Source organism: Xenopus tropicalis, chromosome 6, assembly GCF_000004195.4.
Source record: "Xenopus tropicalis strain Nigerian chromosome 6, UCB_Xtro_10.0, whole genome shotgun sequence".
NCBI lineage: Eukaryota > Metazoa > Chordata > Amphibia > Anura > Pipidae > Xenopus > Xenopus tropicalis.
The window spans coordinates 90,656,295-90,677,503 of record NC_030682.2 but is presented as its reverse complement, the minus strand read 5'-3'; the positions used below and the strand labels follow the sequence as shown (position 1 = coordinate 90,677,503).

General features: G+C 37.0%; 1 protein-coding gene across 3 annotated transcripts in view; it reads right to left on the bottom strand.

The window, feature by feature from the left end:
- The window catches only part of sycp2l (synaptonemal complex protein 2 like), a 44,419-nt gene that overhangs the window by 6,312 nt on the left and 16,898 nt on the right, over positions 1-21,209 (bottom strand). For all 3 annotated transcript variants that reach the window (XM_004915299.4, XM_012965414.3, XM_018095028.2), the window contains exons 12-32: positions 20,006-20,051; positions 19,838-19,930; positions 19,697-19,757; positions 19,321-19,466; positions 17,474-17,549; positions 15,760-15,869; positions 14,258-14,327; positions 11,535-11,610; positions 11,071-11,113; positions 10,117-10,178; positions 9,353-9,410; positions 9,149-9,198; positions 8,705-8,759; positions 8,097-8,253; positions 7,833-7,885; positions 7,608-7,749; positions 4,004-4,104; positions 3,628-3,709; positions 2,302-2,421; positions 1,049-1,170; positions 627-721 (exon numbers count right to left, since the gene is read on the bottom strand). In XM_004915299.4, coding sequence (XP_004915356.2) covers positions 627-721; positions 1,049-1,170; positions 2,302-2,421; positions 3,628-3,709; positions 4,004-4,104; positions 7,608-7,749; positions 7,833-7,885; positions 8,097-8,253; positions 8,705-8,759; positions 9,149-9,198; positions 9,353-9,410; positions 10,117-10,178; positions 11,071-11,113; positions 11,535-11,610; positions 14,258-14,327; positions 15,760-15,869; positions 17,474-17,549; positions 19,321-19,466; positions 19,697-19,757; positions 19,838-19,930; positions 20,006-20,051 — 1,818 coding nt within the window. The remainder of the gene's footprint in view (positions 1-626; positions 722-1,048; positions 1,171-2,301; positions 2,422-3,627; positions 3,710-4,003; positions 4,105-7,607; positions 7,750-7,832; positions 7,886-8,096; positions 8,254-8,704; positions 8,760-9,148; positions 9,199-9,352; positions 9,411-10,116; positions 10,179-11,070; positions 11,114-11,534; positions 11,611-14,257; positions 14,328-15,759; positions 15,870-17,473; positions 17,550-19,320; positions 19,467-19,696; positions 19,758-19,837; positions 19,931-20,005; positions 20,052-21,209) is intronic.

Sequence of the window (21,209 nt, the reverse complement as noted above, 5' to 3'; positions counted from 1 at the left end):
TTTGCCACTTCCTCAGAAGCTAGCATATGATGTGTTTTGTAATGTATAAATGAATGTTTTTAACTCATGCAATAAAAGTGATTTTTAGACTGAAAAAGCAGTGTTTCCAGTGCTCTGTGATTATGCATTTTCCGTTGGCTAAAGACATCTGATTATGGGGTGTGGTACACTATTCAGTATGGAACAAGTTTCATTATGGCAGTCTGGGGCCAGTAAGTGCTCCACTATGCATGCTATACATGTAATAAAGTACTTGAAGCATTTACTGATTTGATATTGTACCATCTGAATCAGCAAATGTGTATCATTTGCCCAAAACAGAGTTGTTTTTAAAGAACTACTGGTGCCCAAGTTATTTGAAAGCTTTGTTTTGTGGTGGGATACTGTGTGGTTAACTCTTCCTCCAACAGCATAGCGAGGGCCCACTTGAGAAAAGAATAACATGTAACACATACCCTACCAAAGGCTGCCAGGAATTAAAACCAATTTGACTGATTCTGAAGTACCGTAATCCATTTAGGGTTTAAGGATTTTAGGTACCCCCATGTCCAAAATCCTGCTACACTTATAATGAATACTGACTATGAATTGCTTTAATTGCCAGCGAGGATATATTGGAATCTTACCTGCACTGATGTATTTCATTTAGCACTGTTGAAACCTGCTGGTGAGAGGTTTGCAGCACATGGTTTGCCCTGTTTTCAATTCTTTTATACCTTGTCTAGATTAACAACACATTAGTTTACAGAGGAAAAATTCTATTAACCGCAATAATAAATGCAAGACATGCAAATCAATATGTAAGACACTGAAATAAATGTCTTCACAAAATGCCATATTTAGTTAAGAGGTTGTGTTATAGTGTTAATGACAAACTCTTAATTCTTGCAAAGAGACATGGAACAGCCTCAGCTTATATTATTGAACATAAGCAAATTATTTTTTCAGTCCATGCGGCCTATAAAATTGAAAAAGTGATTACAGTAAGGTGTGTTTAACAAACTTATTAAAGTTCAAGTGTTGTATTTGCTGTTAACAATACAGTTACCAAAAATTTCCTTTTTAGATCCTTGGTGAAGTTGTCAAATGCAGAGATTACACTGGATTCTCCAAGATCCTGATCATGGGATTTTGAGTAAAAAACATCATCCGAATCTTCTGAATCAGCATCTGTGAGAAGAGCACAAGCCAAATCCTAGAGTAAATAGTTGTTGAGTGGCCATTCTAGGTTCATATACTGTATCTTTATAAAACTTTAAATGATCAAACAGGGTCAGACTGGAGTGTGCAGGACCCTCTGAGGCTGCCACTCCCGGGGCCCCCCTGCGCAAGCATACATTATACTTGTGTTTGGTTTGATCGGGGGAGGGAGATCAGGAGACCGGCGGGTATTGGGTCTGGGGGGCCCCCTGGGTTTTTTCCTGGCGCCCCACCAGCCCAGTCCAACCCTGTAATCTAATGATATACCTGAAAGTTCCCAAAACAAAAGGCTAATGTCTTTGTATGACTTGATATTATGCTGTAAAGCAGCCTTTATACTAGTTGTGTGGTCCAGTCTGATGAAGTGGAACAGAGGTGTAAGAGATGTCTAGCTAAACCTGGAATGTTGCCCATCGCAAATGTAAAGGAACACTTTGTGTCTCCAGGGCCAGATTTAAATCTGGGCCACCCCTAGGCCACTGTAATCCCCCACCACCCCATGTGCTTGCACCCTCCCCTCTAGGGCTTGTATGCCATCCCTTACCTATTTTGAAGTTCCTCCTACCGCTACTACTGTAACCCTGATCAGCACTGGGGACTGGGTGGGCAGGGAATCTAAATCTTCAGTCCAGTCCCCAGATGCAGCCAGTGGGAATGCTGACCCTGGACCTTTGCCACTCTTGACCTGGGCCTCTGTGGCCTGCCCACAAATCTGGGCCTGTTTGTCCATACAGGCACATATAAGCACATTTCATACCTGAACACTGACTGCCATAGCAGAGCAGACCTATCAGACTTAAAAGTTTTTTTAGGAGTCACTCATATTTATATCCTGGCAGCGCAAGGCCCAGGGAATTTGCAGCAGAAGAAAAGCGGAAAGAGGAAGCGATTACTACAGGTACCCAGGGTTGGTGCAGTTTTCTCCTAACAGGGGCACCAGCCCGGGGTACAAGGTAAGCGATTTAAGTCAATTGGGGTTGCCTACCATTTTGGCACCCCCAAGTGACTTAGCCTTTCCTTCTCCTTTAAACATAGTCCAATAATAATGAAAATATTATTAGATGTATATGCTGCTTACACCCAGGCCCATGGATTTCTTACCTGATCTCTTCTCATTCTTTTCGGTTGAGCTAAAAAGTTTTCGTGGTTTAAAAGGAATTTCCTCAATCTCACGGGTTTTATAATGTTTCCGTTTCCCAGTTGCATGTTGTAATGTATCAGCTGAAAGCATACAAGGTTTAGCAGAGATGAAATTAGGCTAAATGGCACAAGTTAAATAGCAGAAAAGCTCTGTAGAATACAATTGGTCAGTCCTCACATAAGAATCAAAACCCATTTTATTCTACAGATGTATCTGCTATGTAACCAGCAGCTTCTTTTATGTAAACTATAGTAGTGTTTCTGAAGCAACCACACCAGGTTTACAGCACTTTAATTTATTATTATTATTTTTATTAGAATTCAGTTTGGTATTCATCCAAATTTTGGGAAGAATTTGATACTGGAAAAAAAAATATGAAAGTAAAATAATGGGTATTGTAATATAGATAAAACAAAAGCAGCGGCACAAAAACTGGATATGTATACTCTGCTCTAACCACTATTTTAACCAATGTCTCTTGTTAAATCCAGTACAAAAAAAAACATCTTCTATAAAACATTAAGGGAAGCCCTTCCTTAACTATTCATATACTGACAATGAGTTTACATGGCCACTCGCCATGCTATCTGGATAGTCTGGACGCAGCGCCCCAGACCCATAGCAAGGGGGGAACCCGGCAAACAAGAGCACAATTTCTTTCTATGAGAGCGCACTCCAGGATCCAGCAGTCGAGGTTGAAAAAAGAAGCTTTATTTCACATAAACGCACTGCCAAGCCCAAGGCATTGCGTATCTTGGCAAACATGGGCCCAGCTGAATTAATGGATGATGCAACTGCACTTTTCCTTACAAACTTTTAAACAGTTTCTTACTAGAACTAAAGGAAACTTTGCACCTCTAATAAAACCTCCATTAAAACTTAAAAACAAAAAAAAAAAACTTGGGATACTTCTAACAAATTCAGATGGTAAAGAATAAGGGGCTGGATGTACAAAGAAATCTGTGGGAATAAAATGGTTAAGAAACTCTGGTGTAGAAAATGTGTCTTGTATTATTCTCTGCCACCTTGTGGCCTTACTTTATATTGCATATTTTTTTATTAATGTAAGCAAAAGATTAGTGTACTGAAAACAAGAATGTTTTACACACACACACACACATGTAAATCTAGCTGCTTAACATGATAGCCAAATCAAGAACACACATAGGAAAAAGCTAAAAATGATGAAGCACAACAATAGGACCTTATTATTATATATATAAATGAAGTTTGTTCTTTATTAACTGAAATTAACTAAAAGTTTGAAGTTTACAGGATAAACATACCTGCATGATATTTGTTGTTGCCATCAGCTGTTCTACTTAAAGGTCCACTAGCATAAACTCCATCAGGAACATTATTAGGTTCCTTAATTAAAAAAAAAAAAAAAAAACACGTTGGAATATAATTGGTATTATGAGAATTGATGATATGAACAGGGCTGTATTTAGCTCTGGTGCCACCCTAGGTGGTGGCTGGAGTGGTGTTTTTTTTTATTGTTTAAATTATTTTAACATATACACCCAAAAAGTCTTCATCAGGATAGCAAGGGAGAGAAAGAAGACAGGTAGAATCCATACACCATGCATCATTGCAAATATTATTATTATTATTTTATTATTATTATCATTATTATATTATTTATTATTAATATTATTTTACCTTATTACTTTCTATTGGCTTAGAAATTTCTGGAGAGGAAGCGTCTTCTATTGGGTCTACCATGATATCCTGATCATCAATTTCAGACAGATGCCCCAAGTCTGTAATTGTATAACAACATTTCAAAAACTGCAGTTTAATATTAGAGAGAAAAATATTTTCTTTTTTGACAGGAGCTCATTGTTGGGCTTACGTAAAGGTGCATAATAATATCTGCCGTGGCAAAACTATATAAGTATATACATACATACAATCCTGACAGAATATCAAATATTGAAACTGAAAAAATAATTTTTGAAAAATATATGCTCGTTTTGAATTTGATGCCAGCAACATGTAACAAAAAAGTTGGGAATGTGTCCCACTGTTGCACTGAGCTTGGGCCCAGGGAAGGAGGCAGTGTTTCTGGTTTATGATTATATATGGTTTCTGCTTTACATGGTGGACTTGTAACATGCACATGTGGATGCAGTGGCAAACTTTGTTCATAGACAGTGGTTTTTGCCAATATTCCTGAGCCCATGTAGTGATCTACACTACAGAATTGTGTCTGTCTGGCCATCCTGTACTGGCTTTCAGCCTGGTCTCTAAATCTTTTCATGATATTATGTATTGAAGATGATAAACCCCCAAATTCTTTGCAAAGACAGTCCATCTCTGCCTTGCACACACCATTTTGCCAACACCATCCCCTTAGGCGGACAAAATCATTCATCCCCTCGGTCACCTTGTTCTATGTTGAAGTAATATATTCTGGGAATTGAAGTCCCTCTGCTCTCCAAGGTGGGTGGTGCACAGATTTTGGAAAGTCAAGGGCAATCAACTTATTATATATATATATCTTGCAGCATATGTTAAATCTTGATAAGAAGTTGCAGCCAAATTGTTTTAGCGAAGTTGAAGTTGAAAAAAATCCAGATGCATTTGCTGCTAAGTTACACTTTCCCCTTATGGCCTAGACCATATATGTCAAACACAAGGCCCAGGGGCCAAATCCGGCCCACCTGGCTGTTTAATGTGGCCCTTGGTGAGTGTGTCTGACCATCCAGCCTGATCAATTTCCATTTTTCTCACATAGCAACTAAGACTAAGGGGTATATTTATCATGCTGTGTAAAAAGTAGAGTGAAGCATTACCAGTAATATTGCCCAAGGCATCCAATCAGTAATCAGATTTCAACAGTAGCAAAGCATCTATTGGCTGCTATGAGCAACATCACCGGTAATGTCTTACTTCACTTTTTACATATTGTGATAAATATACCCCTTAGTATCTTACTAAGTATATTAATAAAAAATTTGGCCCGCGATTTAGCCTGTGTTTTAGATTTCAACCCCCTTGTGATTGAGTTTGACACCCCTGGCCTAGAGAATACAAGCTATGTGCTAATTTTCATTTTGACTTTTTATCTTATTACAGATACTCTTGAAATAGATAATTACAGTATATAGTCAACGGACTTTGCTGTCAAGAGACAGGTAAGTGTTAATCTAGAGTATCTGTGTACTTTAGAAGTATTTTAGCTTTTGTAACAATTTACACTGCTTTATTGTACAGTTATGAGACCCATTATACAAAATGCTCAGGACCTGGGGTTTTCTGGATAAGGGATCTTTCTGTAATTTGGATCTCCATTCCTTAAGTTTACTATAAACAAATTTAAACATTAAATAGGATTGTTTTACTTCCAATAAGGATTAATTACATCTTAGTTGGGATTATTTATGTACAAGGTACTGTTTTATTAGTCTATGGAAGATTGCCTCCTGTAATTCTGAACTTTCTGGATCTAAAGTTTCCAGATAATTGATCCCATACCTGTATTGTGGAAATGTACTTCCATTGTAATGCATCTTTCACCAATAGATGGTGTTATGTTAAATAGTACAAATAGATCAACTAGAAAGGGAAGTTTGAGAACAAAGTTCATGTTGGGTTGAAAAACGTCACTGAACTAAATCTGATCTGTTGTTGGCTCCGCCCACTTTTCTAACCTGGGACCCACCGTTATATAGTAAAAACCACTGCAGTTCGGGGGCCCTGTTTTTAATAGTGTCTGAATGGCAGCAATTTAAATTTCCACACCGAAAGTCAACGAGTGACATCTTATTGGCGTTTAGTGGCTCCACCCACTTTTTCTAACCAGGAACTGCAGTTACCCAGTAACTAACTCTGCAAAGTTTAGGGGCCCTAGGATTAATAGTTAAAGAACGGCAGCAGTTTAAATTTAAACCAATAAAAGTCAATAGGTAAATTGTGACTGGTGATTGGTGGGTGTGCCCACTTTTTCTAACCTTGAGTCGAAGTCACCCAGTGACAAACAGTGGGCACCCTGGCATAAATAGTGTGAGAATGGCAGCATTTTAAATTTAAACCAATAAAATTCAATGGATAAAATATGATTGGCTGTTAGCATCAGTTTAAATATAAACCAATGAAATGTAATGGGTGTAAATGGATTGGCTGTTTGTGGCTCCGCCCACTTGTTCTAACCCTGAATATGTAGTCAGCCAGTGACTGACTGTGCAAAGTTTGAGAACCCTGACATAAATAGTGTGAGAAAGGCAGCATTTTAAATTTAAACCAAAACAAATCAATAGGTGAAGTCTGATTGGCTGTTGGTGGCTCCACCCACTCGTTAAAACCTGGTATTAATACGGTGAGAATGGCAGCAGGTTGAATTTCCCCATTGAAAATCAATAGTTAAAATCTGATTGGCTGTTGGTGGCTCCACCCACTTTTTTCTAACTCTGAACCGCAGTTACCTGGTGACTAGCTTTGCAAAGTTTGGGGACCTTAGTATTAATATTCAAAGAATGGCAGCAGTTTAAATTTAAACATATGAAGTCAATAGTTGAAATCTGATTAGTTGTTGGCCCTGCCCACTTTTCGAAACCTGGAACATATTCACCCAGTGACTGACCCATAAAATTCAATAGGTACAATCTGATTGGCTGTTGGTGGCTCCGCCAACTTTTCAAAACTAAACCTGCAGTCCCCTAGTGACCAACTGTGAAAAGTTTGGGGACCCTGGGGTTAATACTGCAAGAATGGCAGCAGGTTGAATTTCCCCATTAAAAGTCAATAGGTAAAATCTGATTGGCTGTTCACAGCTCCACCCACTTTTGGGCATCCAACAATCATCATATTTTCATTCAGGCTGACTCCCATGACTGGTCCAATCACGAAAACAGCTTTGTCAGCACACTGAACAGCAAAGGTATTTAAAACATCAACTTTTATTCATTTCTTGTTAAAAACACAACGCCTGACGCGTTTCGTGCGCATGGGCACTTAATCACCATGACTGTGTGATTCAAGTTTGGGGAGTGTAGCTATAAGTTGTTAGATTGGCAGCAGTTTCAATTTCTCCATTAAAGTCAATGGGTGAAATTTGATTGCCTGTTGTTGGCTCCTCCCACTTTGGGTCATCCAACAAATGGCGATGTTTCATTCGGGGTGACATTTTTTTAAGACGGCAAGAAAAAGGTCAAGGAATGTTATATTAAAGCTTATTATAAAAACCTATACATTTTGTTAATTATGTTTCACATCGTTAAAACAAAAAGTAGGTAGAGTAAAGAATAATGGAATGCAAGCTTACCTTTATTTTGGAAACGAGAATCTCCTGGAGTTAGGAGAGCGGATATTCCAGGGAGTTTTAGTGCAGCTGCGGGAGGCCTGTTTGGATTGGCATCCTCTGGTCTGTGCATTTCGTTTTGGGACATAAATCTGGAGAACAATCCCTTTGGCAAAAGAAATAACATGAACCATGTTTCCATAAGACCAGATTTAAGAAAGACATTTAAGGAGGAATAGTGATACATACTGTAGTCGCCATCTGTTTTTCATCATCACCAGATTCCGAAGATAATGGCAACACTGAAAGAAATAGATTAGTATGTCAGACAGATAAGGGACATGGAGATGTACAGCATCTTTATATGCACAGCACAAGTTTACTCAAGGGCACATACAGTCATTTTATATTACAAAATATAAGAGGAAGACAAAATCAATCAAAACTCACAGAAATAACTGTCAGAACTAGCGTAGAAAAATCTCAGCAGAGTTACATTCAAAATGACATTACCTTTGAGTTTACTTTTAATTCTAGGCTTTTTACGGCTGTAGTCTGCGGATTTCACTGTGGATCTGTTTTTATAATCCAGGATCCAACTCTTCTCACTTTCTGCGTTGCTAGTAGCTCCATTACTTTCAGAGAAAAGATGGCTTCTGTATGCAGAAGACTTATAGTTGGAAGAATTAAAAAAAAGTCTCATACAGTTGCAAATGGCTTGGATTCCAAATGTTTGCCCTTGTGAAATAGATTAAATATGGCTATATGGTTCCCTGGGGCAACAGCAAAATTCCATATAACAAGGCTGCACTATTCCCCATTAATAGTGCAGCCTCTGTAGAAGATTCATAACCACCAAAGCAACCAAGACAAGACAGACATGAGGAATACTGTATGGATCACCCTAAGTTTACTGGGCTGGGTGTTTCGGCCTTGCAAAAACCCAATCATTTCCATTGTAATGATACATTATACTTAACTAGTTAAGGAAAGCTAGCGGTGCTATATAGATGTAATTTTTCAATTGCATTTAATATGTGACTCGTAATCCATTAACTGTGGAAAGCGGCTTAACTAAAATTCAGTCAATTAATTAATACTGTAATGTGGCATTAAAATACCGGTCTCAGATGGTAACTGTTCATGGAATCTCTATTTCTGGATCCTGGAGTGGCTCTGAAAACGAAAAAAAATATGACCTTTAAGAAAAACTTATATATATGGCAGTTTAATCATTTGTAGCATTCCCTGTATACAGTACAATGCTACATAACACGAATGCAAATGTTTATTGGGGAATCAGCCATCATTTTAGAACCTAAACAAACCCTATGGCAAGTCTGTTTAGGCCCCAAAACACTGTGTAATTCCTCAATAAACATTTATATTTTAATTATTCAACACAAGTGCCTTTTATTGAATACATAAGCTGTTTAGTGGTGCAAGAGCTCTGGCGATGATTGGAGGGTACCCACTAACTGGCTTCATCTTATTTAAAAGTCACACCGGAATTAGCAAGCTGCACAGTATGTTATACAGCAAATTGCTAGATCCACAAATAATACCTCTCTGTTGATTGTTTCGGCACCAAGATTTTCGTTTTAGCTTCTGCCACCTACAGGACAAAGACAAATTGAAATCTTTCCTTATCATATTTAAATAAAGTATCATACATTACACGCATTGTAGAGTTCTGTGTTGTGCTGCACAACATTACAGTATTTAGATTCTGTGCTACATCTTCCCATAATAAAATCCCAACAGCTTACCTTTTCAGATGCCAGTAAGTCAGAATAACCTTGAAATGTAAAAATATTCTGTGTTGTCCTAAAAGAAGACAGACGTGTCCTTTTATATGTTGTAAAAAGATTTATCAGCCCCCAAAAATTATATATCTACAGTATATAGCCAAAATATACCAATGAAGTCTGCAGTTAAATAGTATGTATATCAGCTTCATGATTAATATATTCAGCTTGTATGACAATACAGAAAACAAACAAAATCATTACCAACCATTAAAGCAACTCATAAAAAGAGGACTCTCAAAGATAGATCAGATGGCACTGCATTTATACTGCTCTGTGCTCTAAGGGAATGAAGTACAAAATTTGAACTAGATTTATACTGTTGGGTGTCTTGGGGGCATTAAACATGAACTTGGCACTGCATTTATAGTGTTGTGTGTTCTAGGGGCTATTAAGTGTGATCCTGGCACTACATTTATACTGTTGCATCATGGAGCATCAAACATGAAGCAGGCACTGCATGGGGCATAAATATAAAAGTTGAATCTGCATTTATAGTTTTGTATGTTCTGAGGGGAAATCAACATGAAGCTGGCACTGCATCAATTCTAATGTGTTGTCTCTTTTTCAATTCTTTTGAAAGTTTATTTCCCTACATGCACTCTTTGTGTCCTCTGTCTATTATAGAATTTCTACAATTATTCTGGATAGAGGGGACTTTATACCCAACATTAAACACTTTTAAACAAGTAAATAAACACATTTATCAGATAAAAATATTGTACTTTGGGGCAATCTCCTTGTCGGGGCTGACTTCTATTATTTCTGCTGTTCTTTGATTTGAGTCCTGTAACAAAAAAAAAATGATAAAAACTTCTTAACCTATGCTTGTTTGATTTTCCAGCTTAAAGCATATAATGTACTTCAGTATCACACTCAGTATTAAAATGTTTTTTTTCATACTATGTTAAATGCAGGTCAACAAAGTTTCCCTTCACGGTGGGAGTGATCAGCCTGTGTTGCAAACCTTTGTCAGCTGATCTCAGGTGATAAACAGTGTATAAGTCTCAAGGTCCAAATTATACAAAGAATCCAAAAAACCGTGACACACTGAACAAGTAAAGAAGTCGCTTAAAATGATTAAATGGGTCCTAAAAAGTAGACATTGAGGGTGGCAATGTTTTGGGCCTCATTGGCCCCTTTATTAAACCAAGTGGGCTTGATAAAGGGCCCAGTAAGGCCCAAACGATGCCATCCTGTACAATGTACTGGATTTTGTATTTTAGGTATTAATAATTCTCTTACAAAATCACTGAAAATACAATCAGTTAAATGACTTAATAAACCATTTCAGATATAGTAACCCACCTACATATAAACATGACTAAATCAATTCAGATTCCATATGGTCACGCATAATGATAAGTTTGAGATACTTTTAGGACCCTAGTTTCTGCATAGCTACAGCTCCCATGACTACCTGCTAACTCATTACATGGACGTATCAGTTTTGCTCATATTCAAGCAAACTCATATTTGTTCATATGTGGACCAAAAAAAATGATGATTCAAATGTAATGTTACATATTTTGGTCATATTCCTGTTGGCCTTCTACACAACCAGTTGCTGAATGATAAAGCTGTCCATATTTGCCACTATATTTTCTTTAAAGGCAAGATTCTGGAGCTGCAGTTCTTAACAAATGAAGGCCCAAAAGTTGCCTTCTCTGCTGCTGTACCTTTAAAGGAACATCAGAAACAGTCTCTTGAGGGATGGCATCACTAGAAAAGAAACATGCAATAAGATGAAATTATCCACAAAGTATGGAATTTTTTTTATCTTTAAACAGGGTACAATAAGTAAGTGTAGGTGAGTGGACTACAGCTCCTACCATTCCTTGACCTTAAAAATACACCTCTTCTACAGTTATGCTGTACAGAAAAAATGCACTGATGGTGCACTAAATTACATTAGTGAAGTAAAAAACAAATATATCGATAATCCATAGAAGATTAGGTATGCAACCGAAAAAACAAAATTATGGATTTGCTGCAACAAATTTGTACCAAAATGTAGTAGATCTAAATGTAGAAGTAAAGTAATAATACAAAAATAAAGCAAGATAAAATAACAGTGGCAGGGCCCCTATTATAGCTTACCATGTACAAGCATTTCTAAATCAATATTCTTAATTCTACTCACCTACTGTCATCTTGGGCTTGTGACATAGATGTCTGCTCATCAGTGATAGATATAACTGCCTCAAGTGGAACAGAATCTAGTTACAGAATGAAAGAAATGGTGCAGTCACCAATAAGAGATAGATAGAAGTGGTTAGAAGTACAATATCTACAGGTTATACAGCACTTCTATATACATTTTTGCCTTACTTAAGGCAAAATAATTGCAAATTGGCAGGGGACGTGTGACAATGCTCTATATCCTAACTTCTGAATAGAAACTAGGGGGCTGCCCCTTAGAAGGCCTACAATGAAGGACTTTAAATTGTGGCTCCTCCTTATAGACACAACTGGATAATTGAAGCATCATTAAAGTGATACTGACATGAAAAAATTACTTTTCAAAATATTAATGTACATAAAAAGTTACCTATAGGTCCTGTTGATCATTTTTCACTGACAGGTTTGCTTTTGTAAGTAATTGTTATATAAAGTTTCTAAACCTGACTGTTTTACCAACCTGACTGTCCCTTCTCAGCTTGTCAGCTTCTAATGCTAACCGACTCCTTCTGCACAAATATGGCAGCCCACACATAGAGGAACAGATGGCTAATATAAAAGCATTGGGCAAATACATTAAGGGCAAAATTATAAAGATCATGCAAAAACAATGTTATGATATATTTAAAAACAGTTTAATTTCTGGTGTCAGTATCACTTTAAGGCATATATATATTAAACCCCTAACTAAAAGATTTTCTTTGAAGTTCACACTTATTTTCCGCAATCTATTTGTTGCAATTATATAATTGCACCCTGGTCCCTCTTATCTTACTAGATCACTTTGCTATTTGTCTCCCTCATTTTTTCTTCTATGACACACCAGCTCTCATTCTAGGTGAGTTCAACATTCCTTTTGACAGTTGTACTGCTCCAGCTACCTCTAAACTTTTCTCCATAACAGCTTAATTTGGCCTCTCTCAGTGGACGGACACCCTTAATCATACTCAATGTTCATCATATTCTGCCACTCCTGCTTCCCTTCTAACTTCACTAACTTCCCTTTTACCCATCCGACAGTCACTTGCTTTTCTTTCACGTCACACTTACTACCATCTTTTGGTCTGCTTTAACTGCACAACCTGTTCCCTTGACCCCCTTTTTCTTACCTTCTTCACCCAATTTCCATTACAATTAGCCATGAGCTTGCTGCCTATTTAACCTTTGACCCTGCACTGTTACTTTTCCATCTCCATTCAAACAAGGGCTAAATGACTCCCATCCTCAAAAAACTTAGCCTTGATCCCATCTCTCCTAGAATCTATTATCCATTCTACTTCCCTTTGAATCCAAGTTGTTGGAAAGGTGTGTTTACAAACATCTGGTTCAGCATCTATGCCCAATACACTCTACAAAAATGTATTTAAAGAAACCAACAGCAAAGTTTAAAGGTCACTATTCCATACCAATCCTTTTAGATCTCTCTTTGCAGCTTTTGACACAGTCAACCACCCATTCCTTCTAGACATTTTGTATTCTATTAGCTTTCCTGACATATTTGTGATATTTTTAATCGCTCCTATAAATTTGCTTTTCTTAGCTCCACTGCATTATCTCATTCTGTTGGAACTGCTCAAGACTCTGTCTTAGGACCCCTGTTCTTCTCATACTACACTACTTTTTTGTGATTTGGTAATTTGGATTCTATGAAACATTTATTATGATAATACCAAAACTTCCTGTTTGCTCCAGACATCTCTTCGATTGGATTGGCTTTCTGCAATATGTTCCTTGATATCACAGTGCTACCTAAAATTTAACTTTTCTATAGCTAAGTTAATTTAAAATTTCTGCAATAAACTTCCCCTGTACCTTAGGTCTCACTCACAGTCAACTTACTCTTTATAGGTGTTTCAGTATGTAGTATGTCACTTTTCAGCCTGTTCTAAAGGCAACCACTTGTCTCATCTCCAATCCCATCATTTCATATCAGCTACTCCCCTATGCAAATACCTTTACTGACTCCCAATTGCCTCTTGAATTAAATTAAAAATACTTATGCTAGCATTCAAGGCCCTTAGCAATAAACCCTCTTCCTATAACTCATATACACTATTCACAATTCCTTCTGATCATTGCCTCTCTTAAGGTGGCCATACACATTCAGATTTTAGTCGGATTATCGGCCGTACGTTTAAATGCAATGGTCTGTAACTAACATTCAGACTGAAATTGTAGGATAAAGCCCTTAAAATACAAACAAAATGTTCTAAACATGAAACAGCTGGTAGACAACAATCGTACTTAATGACTAAATTCAAATGATGTTAATGCTACTGACAACTGAAAACGTAAGAGTTTGCAGAGTTTATTTTTATTATTCTCTAATTAGGCTCCAATTCATTAATTTATGACAATTTTTTGTGTATTTCAGTATTTGGCACAATCCAAAAGATAGTGAATTTGGTGAAACCCTACTTTACTTTTTTTTTTGTTCTAAAAAAGAGCCAAAGGGCAAAAGCACTGAGCCAGTTAAAAACTATGTTCCTGATTTTAATGGCCCAGCATCGATAACTGCTCATACTGGAAGTTTTGCAAATTTTATATAAGGGGTCAGGGGTTCTTAAAAATGGACAAGGACAAGTTGACTTACATACAATTTATGGGCCAAGATAATATGCTTATTTGCATACACTTTCTGAAGATAGGGGATATGTCATAGCATCTGACCTAGTTGCCACCAACCTATTAACATTTCATGTGAATCAGCGGTGCTTAAGCCCTTCTGGACTGACTGGGTACCAGAGCTGATTTTCTAAAATAAAAAAAGATAGATTAGGAAAAAGGTAATCAAAGTGAAAGTCAATAGTATATAAAGCCAGAGAAATAAGAATATAGGTATGGGTATATAAAAGTAGTCAAATATACTACTTGCTTATTTAATAGGTGGCATCTACAATTCTCAGCAAAGCCCCTTGAATATACCATGCCTCATTGCTCCATCGTACAATGGGAAGTCATCTCCACTACTTATGAATCGTCAGTTCTCAGCTGACTACAGCAGTCTGAGCAGGGATGGGGGATGTTATCAACAGGCAGCATAAATTGGAATCTCTGACCCTCTCTGTGCCCATGTGACATACTAAATTTAAAAGAGAAAGAAAACCAAAATACATTGGGCAAGTATTAAGCCTCCGTAATTTTATAATTTCTAGTGCCACCTTCTGGAATATAATGTCAAGGCTTAGAGGTATGTACTGTATGTACCAACTTTGCACATTGTTACGGAGTATTGTTGGTCTGGTCTATACTTCCAGGTTTCAGGTTATTTGGATGATGCTTGTGCAGCTTGCCTTTCAAATAAAGCCATAGATTCTTAAATGGATTGACAACTGGACTTTGATTGGACCACAGAATGACAATTATGTTTTTGTTTTTGAGCAACAACTGTGTTAGTTTGGCCTAGCATGAATGGGGTTCAAAGCTTCTCTCTTTTTGTAGACTAAAACAGGTTCTCTTGCATTATTCCCTGTATTATTGACTATACATTCTTCCTTCTATTTTAACACAATGACAAGTACTCACTAATGGAAATCAGCCATTTAGTGTTCTACCACCAACATACTTCAATGTAAGTATGATGTATATGAAGCTACACATTTTGCACTTTGTCATATCTGATCAAATGAAATGATTCATGATTCACTTATGAATCTTGCCCTTGTTAGGGCATTTTTTACCTATGGGACATCCAGACTAACCTGTCATATGCCAGAGGGGTTGCTGTAAGATTCCATACACAGTCACAATTTATTGGGCTGTTGGGAGGTTGATTGGGCCTCTGTGTACTTAGGATTCCAGGGCATATTTTAACTCCCAGTCCCGACCTGACCTAAGGGGACTTAGACCTTCCACAATACAGTCATCAAATACTTATGTGAACAGCGTATGTAATTTTTGTATATGTTTTCACTTAAAACAATATTTTTTCATCAAAGTTCATAGTGGAAATATGATAGAATATGTTGCTTCCATCATACAGTGGAGAGCTGCATTGGGCAACTGAGATATTATTCACACCCTACTTCTGTGCTTTGTGCAACAAACATTAGATTAGAAACTCAAGTGCCTGTACCTTTAATTTTTCATTTGCTCACTTATTCTCAAGGTTATTGTAAAACTGATTTTGTTTCATCACTTCCATATACAGAACAATAGAAAAAGAGGATTAGGACGCAGAAGCTCACAGTTGCAGAAGAATGTTCACTGGTCTGAGAACAAAGGATGTCAGATACAGAATCCACTTTGTTTGCTTGATTCCTCTTCCACTGCTGGAAGGTTGTGGCTGTTGTTATTACTGATAAAACATGACCAAAGAGAAACAAATCATGTAAAAAATTTAAAGTATTATGAAACCTCCTACTAGAATGATACTGAATTTTAGGATTTATCATTTATCATAAGACTGTGTCCTAGAAACAAAATGACATATGCACCAGAACATGATCTTTAAAGCGATAGTCAGACCTCTACACTGAACTTAAGATCTTTATGGTTATATGTACTCAGTAAGAGATACCCCTAGTTAAGAACATTTCTTAAGAATCCTGTGGGAGATTCACTTCATTGCTCATAGATGATAAAAATAACCATAATATAATAACATAGTTGCATATAGTTAATATAGTTACATAGTTAAGTTGGGTTGAAAAAAGTCTATCAACTTCAATAACTTTCAAGCAAACCTTAACACACACACACAGACCCATACCGATCTATCTATACACTCACATACATAAACAAAATATACCAACATTAATACTGATTGTTAGTGATAATAGCTAATTTTTTTCGCCAGACATGGGCTTCCCAGTAAAATTCCACATTTTGCCATTGGCAAAATTTTTTCACAAAACTGCCGAAAAATTTGTCCAGTGAGGAAAAAGTTGCGGACGTCTCCAAAAAAGTCATGGTGAAGCGGCGGTTCGTTTCACAGATTTTTCAGAAGTTTCACAAATTTTTCGGTGGGTTCGCTTATCAATACTAACTGTAGATTTTAGTATCACAATAGCCTTGGATACTATGCTTGCTCAAGAACTCATCCAGGCCCCTCTTAAAGGCATTAACAGAATCTGCCATTACCACATCACTAGGAAGGGCATTCCACAACCTCACTGCCCTCACTGTGAAAAACCACCTACGTTGCTTCAAATGAAAGTTCTGTTATTCAAATGTTTCTATTCAACCATGACGAAAAATAAAATACAATTATTTCTTATAAGAATGTTTAATGTTTATGAACGTTTAGTTACAATGAAAAAGATGACAGACCACAAGATGACAGGAGTTAGTCATGATAAATTGCATTGCCTTTGTTCCCAAACTAGTACCCCCAGCAATGCATATTATTTGAATATTTCACAGCAGCATTGGTAGATCAGTAATGCTAATGGCACACAGGTCATTGTCAGCACGCACGCAAAGTGGATTTTGGCACGAAAATGCATAGTTTCGAGTTTCCACACCAAAATCAGCTCAGTGTGTGCACTAATAGGCTGATCACGTGTCAGTGTACATACATTCAGGCAGAGGAAGCATTTTGTTAGGCCATAAGCCTAAGAGGATAAGTAATACTGAAAATCACCTTGCCTATTAAACATAGATCTAGAAAACATGCCTTGTATGGTCCACTGCATTGTATGGTCCACTGCCCAATCTCAAACCTGTTGTTAACATCACCGCAACCTATAACTATAGTGATCAGTATAAGAAAACAATGTCAACCTGTCCTAGGCTGAAAGCTGTAAACCATAATGGGTTGTGAAACTGCAGTGCGCTTTAGGAAAAATTTAGTAGCAATCACGTGCACTTTCACATCAGCTAGGAGACCAATTATAATGAATTTGTTAGAATCTCAGGTGCTACAGAAGCCAGTAATAAAAGTAACATGGTTTCACTTACTAGCATATGAAGATAAGCTGTCTCCATTATCGGTTAAACCTTCCTTTGATTCAAATTCCACAGGGGCACTGTGGCTCTTAGACAACAACAAAAACATATTAGGTGATTAGAAAACGCATTATACATGCCAAAGCTTAAAAGGGAAGTAAAGGCTTCCCACAAAGTTAAGGAATTCTATTAGAATATTTAAAAATTTTTATTGTGATGACAGTAATATTCTGAGACAATGGGGCACATTTACTAATCCACGAATCCAAATCCCGAATGGGAAAAAATCGGATTGGAAACAAAAATTTTGCAACCGTCGCGCTTTTTTCGTATTTTGTGCGATTTTTTCATCGTCGTCACGACTTTATCATATGTTGTGTGACTTTTTCGTCGCCGTCGCGATTTTTTCGTATTGAGCAATAGTAAAGTCGTTACGGCAACGAAAAAATCGCGGGACATACGAAAAAGTCGCAAAAATACCGATCATTACGAAAAAACGCCTTCGGACGCTTTGGGTCCGTTCGTGGATTAGTAAATCTGCCCCAATATGTGGGTTTTAAATTATTTAGCTTTCACGTTCAACAACTCTCCAGTTTGCCTAGTTGCTAGGGTATAAATTGAAAGAAAAGTAACAACAACAAAACTGAATTAGAATTGAAGCCTCCTAGGGCAATAGTTTTTTTTTTGGTTGCCAGGGTCTTAAAGGAGGTGGAAGCATAAGGCAATTAATTCCATAGCATATTAAAAGCTAATATAAAGGCAAACTGCCCCTCTAAAATACATAAGGTACGTTTTGAGGTGAATATGTCATGAACATGTCAAAGCTTAAAAGGAAGTAAAGACTTCCCATAAATTTAAGGAATTTGAATTCCTTAAAAAAGCTACTTTTAAATATACATATATTTTTCTATTTTTTTAGATATGAGCTCTAGTTCCTCCAACTGCATCTGGAGTGCTTGAAACTAGTGTGGTCAGCAGCCATGCTCTCTTCTCTCAATAACAGGAGCCAGATGGACACGAATACACAAGGTGCTAGACAAACAAAAGCAACTGGTTGGGTTTTGAAAAAAAGGGTGTGATTGCTGACCATGCTGATTTTAAAACATATGATATAAAAGGGGTGAGGGGTTGATGTAAGAGGTCGTGGATCGGTGACATTTGGGGGCAGCTAAGGGCAAAAATGTTGTGTGTTAAGTGGGGAGATTAAGAGACTAACCTAAAAGTGGGATTAGAACAGGCCTAGGAGGAAAGACAGATTTATTACAAATTTACCAGCAAGTGCATTGATACTATCCGTGGTCTTTGATGGCATTTTACCAGCTATGCTAGTGAAATACCAGCCAGGTAGTAACCCTAGTTACATAATGTATTCAGTTTAAATCATAAGCACAATGTCAATATGGCCTCTGTACATTATCATAGATCTGTCTAGTCTGTAATTAACAAAACGTGAAGGTAATAATGTTATACAGTTTAGGATCATCTGGCAAATTAAAACAGGGTAATGCCCCAGGCCATGAAAGCTTTTGTAATGTAATTTTACAGAGAGAAACATTTACTTGGCTCAAACATGTCACAGCCTACCAGTGCAAAGAGAACTTATATACCTGAAAATATTAGTAAATATATCTAGCTCAGTACATATGGGTAATGGCAAGTCAATTTCATGGGGACTGCCTCACCTTTCTCAGCATGGGGGGGGGGGGGGGGATCAATAAAACAATGTACCCTGGAATTCCAGTAAATGCCATATACATTTCAATTTAACCATAACATGCAGCAATGCACTGCCATCAGATAACTTTTACATAAAGGTCTATAAACAGTTAACTACATGTATAATCATAAGTGCAATGTACCCCATTTATATCTTCATACACTTTCTGGATAGCGCTCTTGATGTCATGCTTGGACTCAAAGTAGATTTTTATTTTTGTTATGTCTTTGGCATTGATGACCTGAGGGTCTTTTAGATAGATGCTTAAAACCTGTTGTCCATCATTTTCTATGGAAACAAGGAACTTGTTTTTAAAACAGAATAAAGCATTGGCAGTAGCATTTAATATTCAGTGTTACAATATTCATGTTTGCTAAGAGATTGCAGCTTTGTCTGTAATAAAATAAAGGTACACCGGAAAACAGTTACATAAATGATCATGTAATGTTATGTTGCATTATAAAGCTGATCTTAAAAGATAGATCCAAACAAGACATAAGTTCAACAATGTTCAATACCTTGTAGGGCGTAATTGTTAACAGACTCCTTAAGCAACCTGACGGAATCCCAAAGAGAACCCTGTAACACAGAAATTAGACATTTTAATAAATGTTTCAGACATTAAAGGCCCATCATCTCCCCAGCACTGTCAAACTCACCTCCTTGTTATGGATGTAGAAAGACACACACTGACTTCCAGCATTAAAATCAATCCAGAAGCTTTCCAAGTTCTCGTCCTCTGGTTTTTTCAACTTTGCATTGCATCAAAACAGAGTTAGCAGTGCTAAATACAATACCTTATAAAGCATTTGTTAGGTTCCTCTTACCTCATCCGCATCAGTGAAAACAGTAATGCAAGGAAATGTATAAACCCTGAAACAAAAATGGGTACCCGCCATTACTACAGTGTTGATTTTATAATTGTACATATTTTTATACAGCTACTTTAAATACGAATGGCCTCTTGCTGCTAATCAACTGACATTGCTACACTTTTCCAAACATAAGTGCTATATTGCACCGCTACACTAACCTGCATTTAGTTTTGCTTGTCTATTGCAGTTAGAACAATATAAGCTAAATTCTGATTGGTTGATATGGTTTACTACACTGGTACTGGTTACTGTCTGTAGAAAATTAACAGTATTAACTTTTATTTTTTTTTATTAACTTATCCAAGGGTAGCATACAGAGAAGAATATGATGCTTCTTAACAGTACACCAGGAATACAACAGGAGCTTATTGGGCAAGAGAGTCAATAAACCATTTGGAAAGGTTGTGGTATTTGTGATCAATGAGATTATGTTACCCTCCCCAGAGTGGTAACATAAACATTAGTTATTAATAAACTAGAGGTCCGCACATTGCTTGAAGATAACCCTAAAGTAATACTGACACTGAAAAAAGTAATAAACTACTCTTCAAAATACATACATATAAAGTTATCTATACTGTAGGTCATGTTGATCATTTTTCACTGATAGGGCTGCTTCCTCAACCTAATGCTAATGGACTCCTGCTGCACAAATATGGCAGCCCCCTCATAGAAGAACATGTAGGACCAGATAGGTAATGTAAATCAGTCAAATACTTTTATGGCAAAGTTTTAAATAGCATGCAAAGACGTTGTTATGATAGATGTAAAACAGGTTTAATTTCTAGTGTCTGGCCTTTTTTACAACCATGGTCTCATGATCTAATTCACTTTGTGTTGTTACACAGACAGTTTCAAATAGTTACATAATGAGGTTGGGTTGAAAAAAATCCATCAACCCCTCCAAGCAAACTGCAACTGCACCAATATACACATACTAATACTGACCCATCTATACACATGTACACAGTATATCTAAACTATATATATTCAAAAAATGTTGTAAGCACACTCCGAGGACTATTCATAAAAATTCAGTCTTGATTTTAGCATTGCCATCCAATATATATAAGATCACAGCAGGTTTGGATACTATGCTAAAAATAAATACACCTATCTGTCCAATGCACTCCTGATTTGAAGATATGGTGGTTAC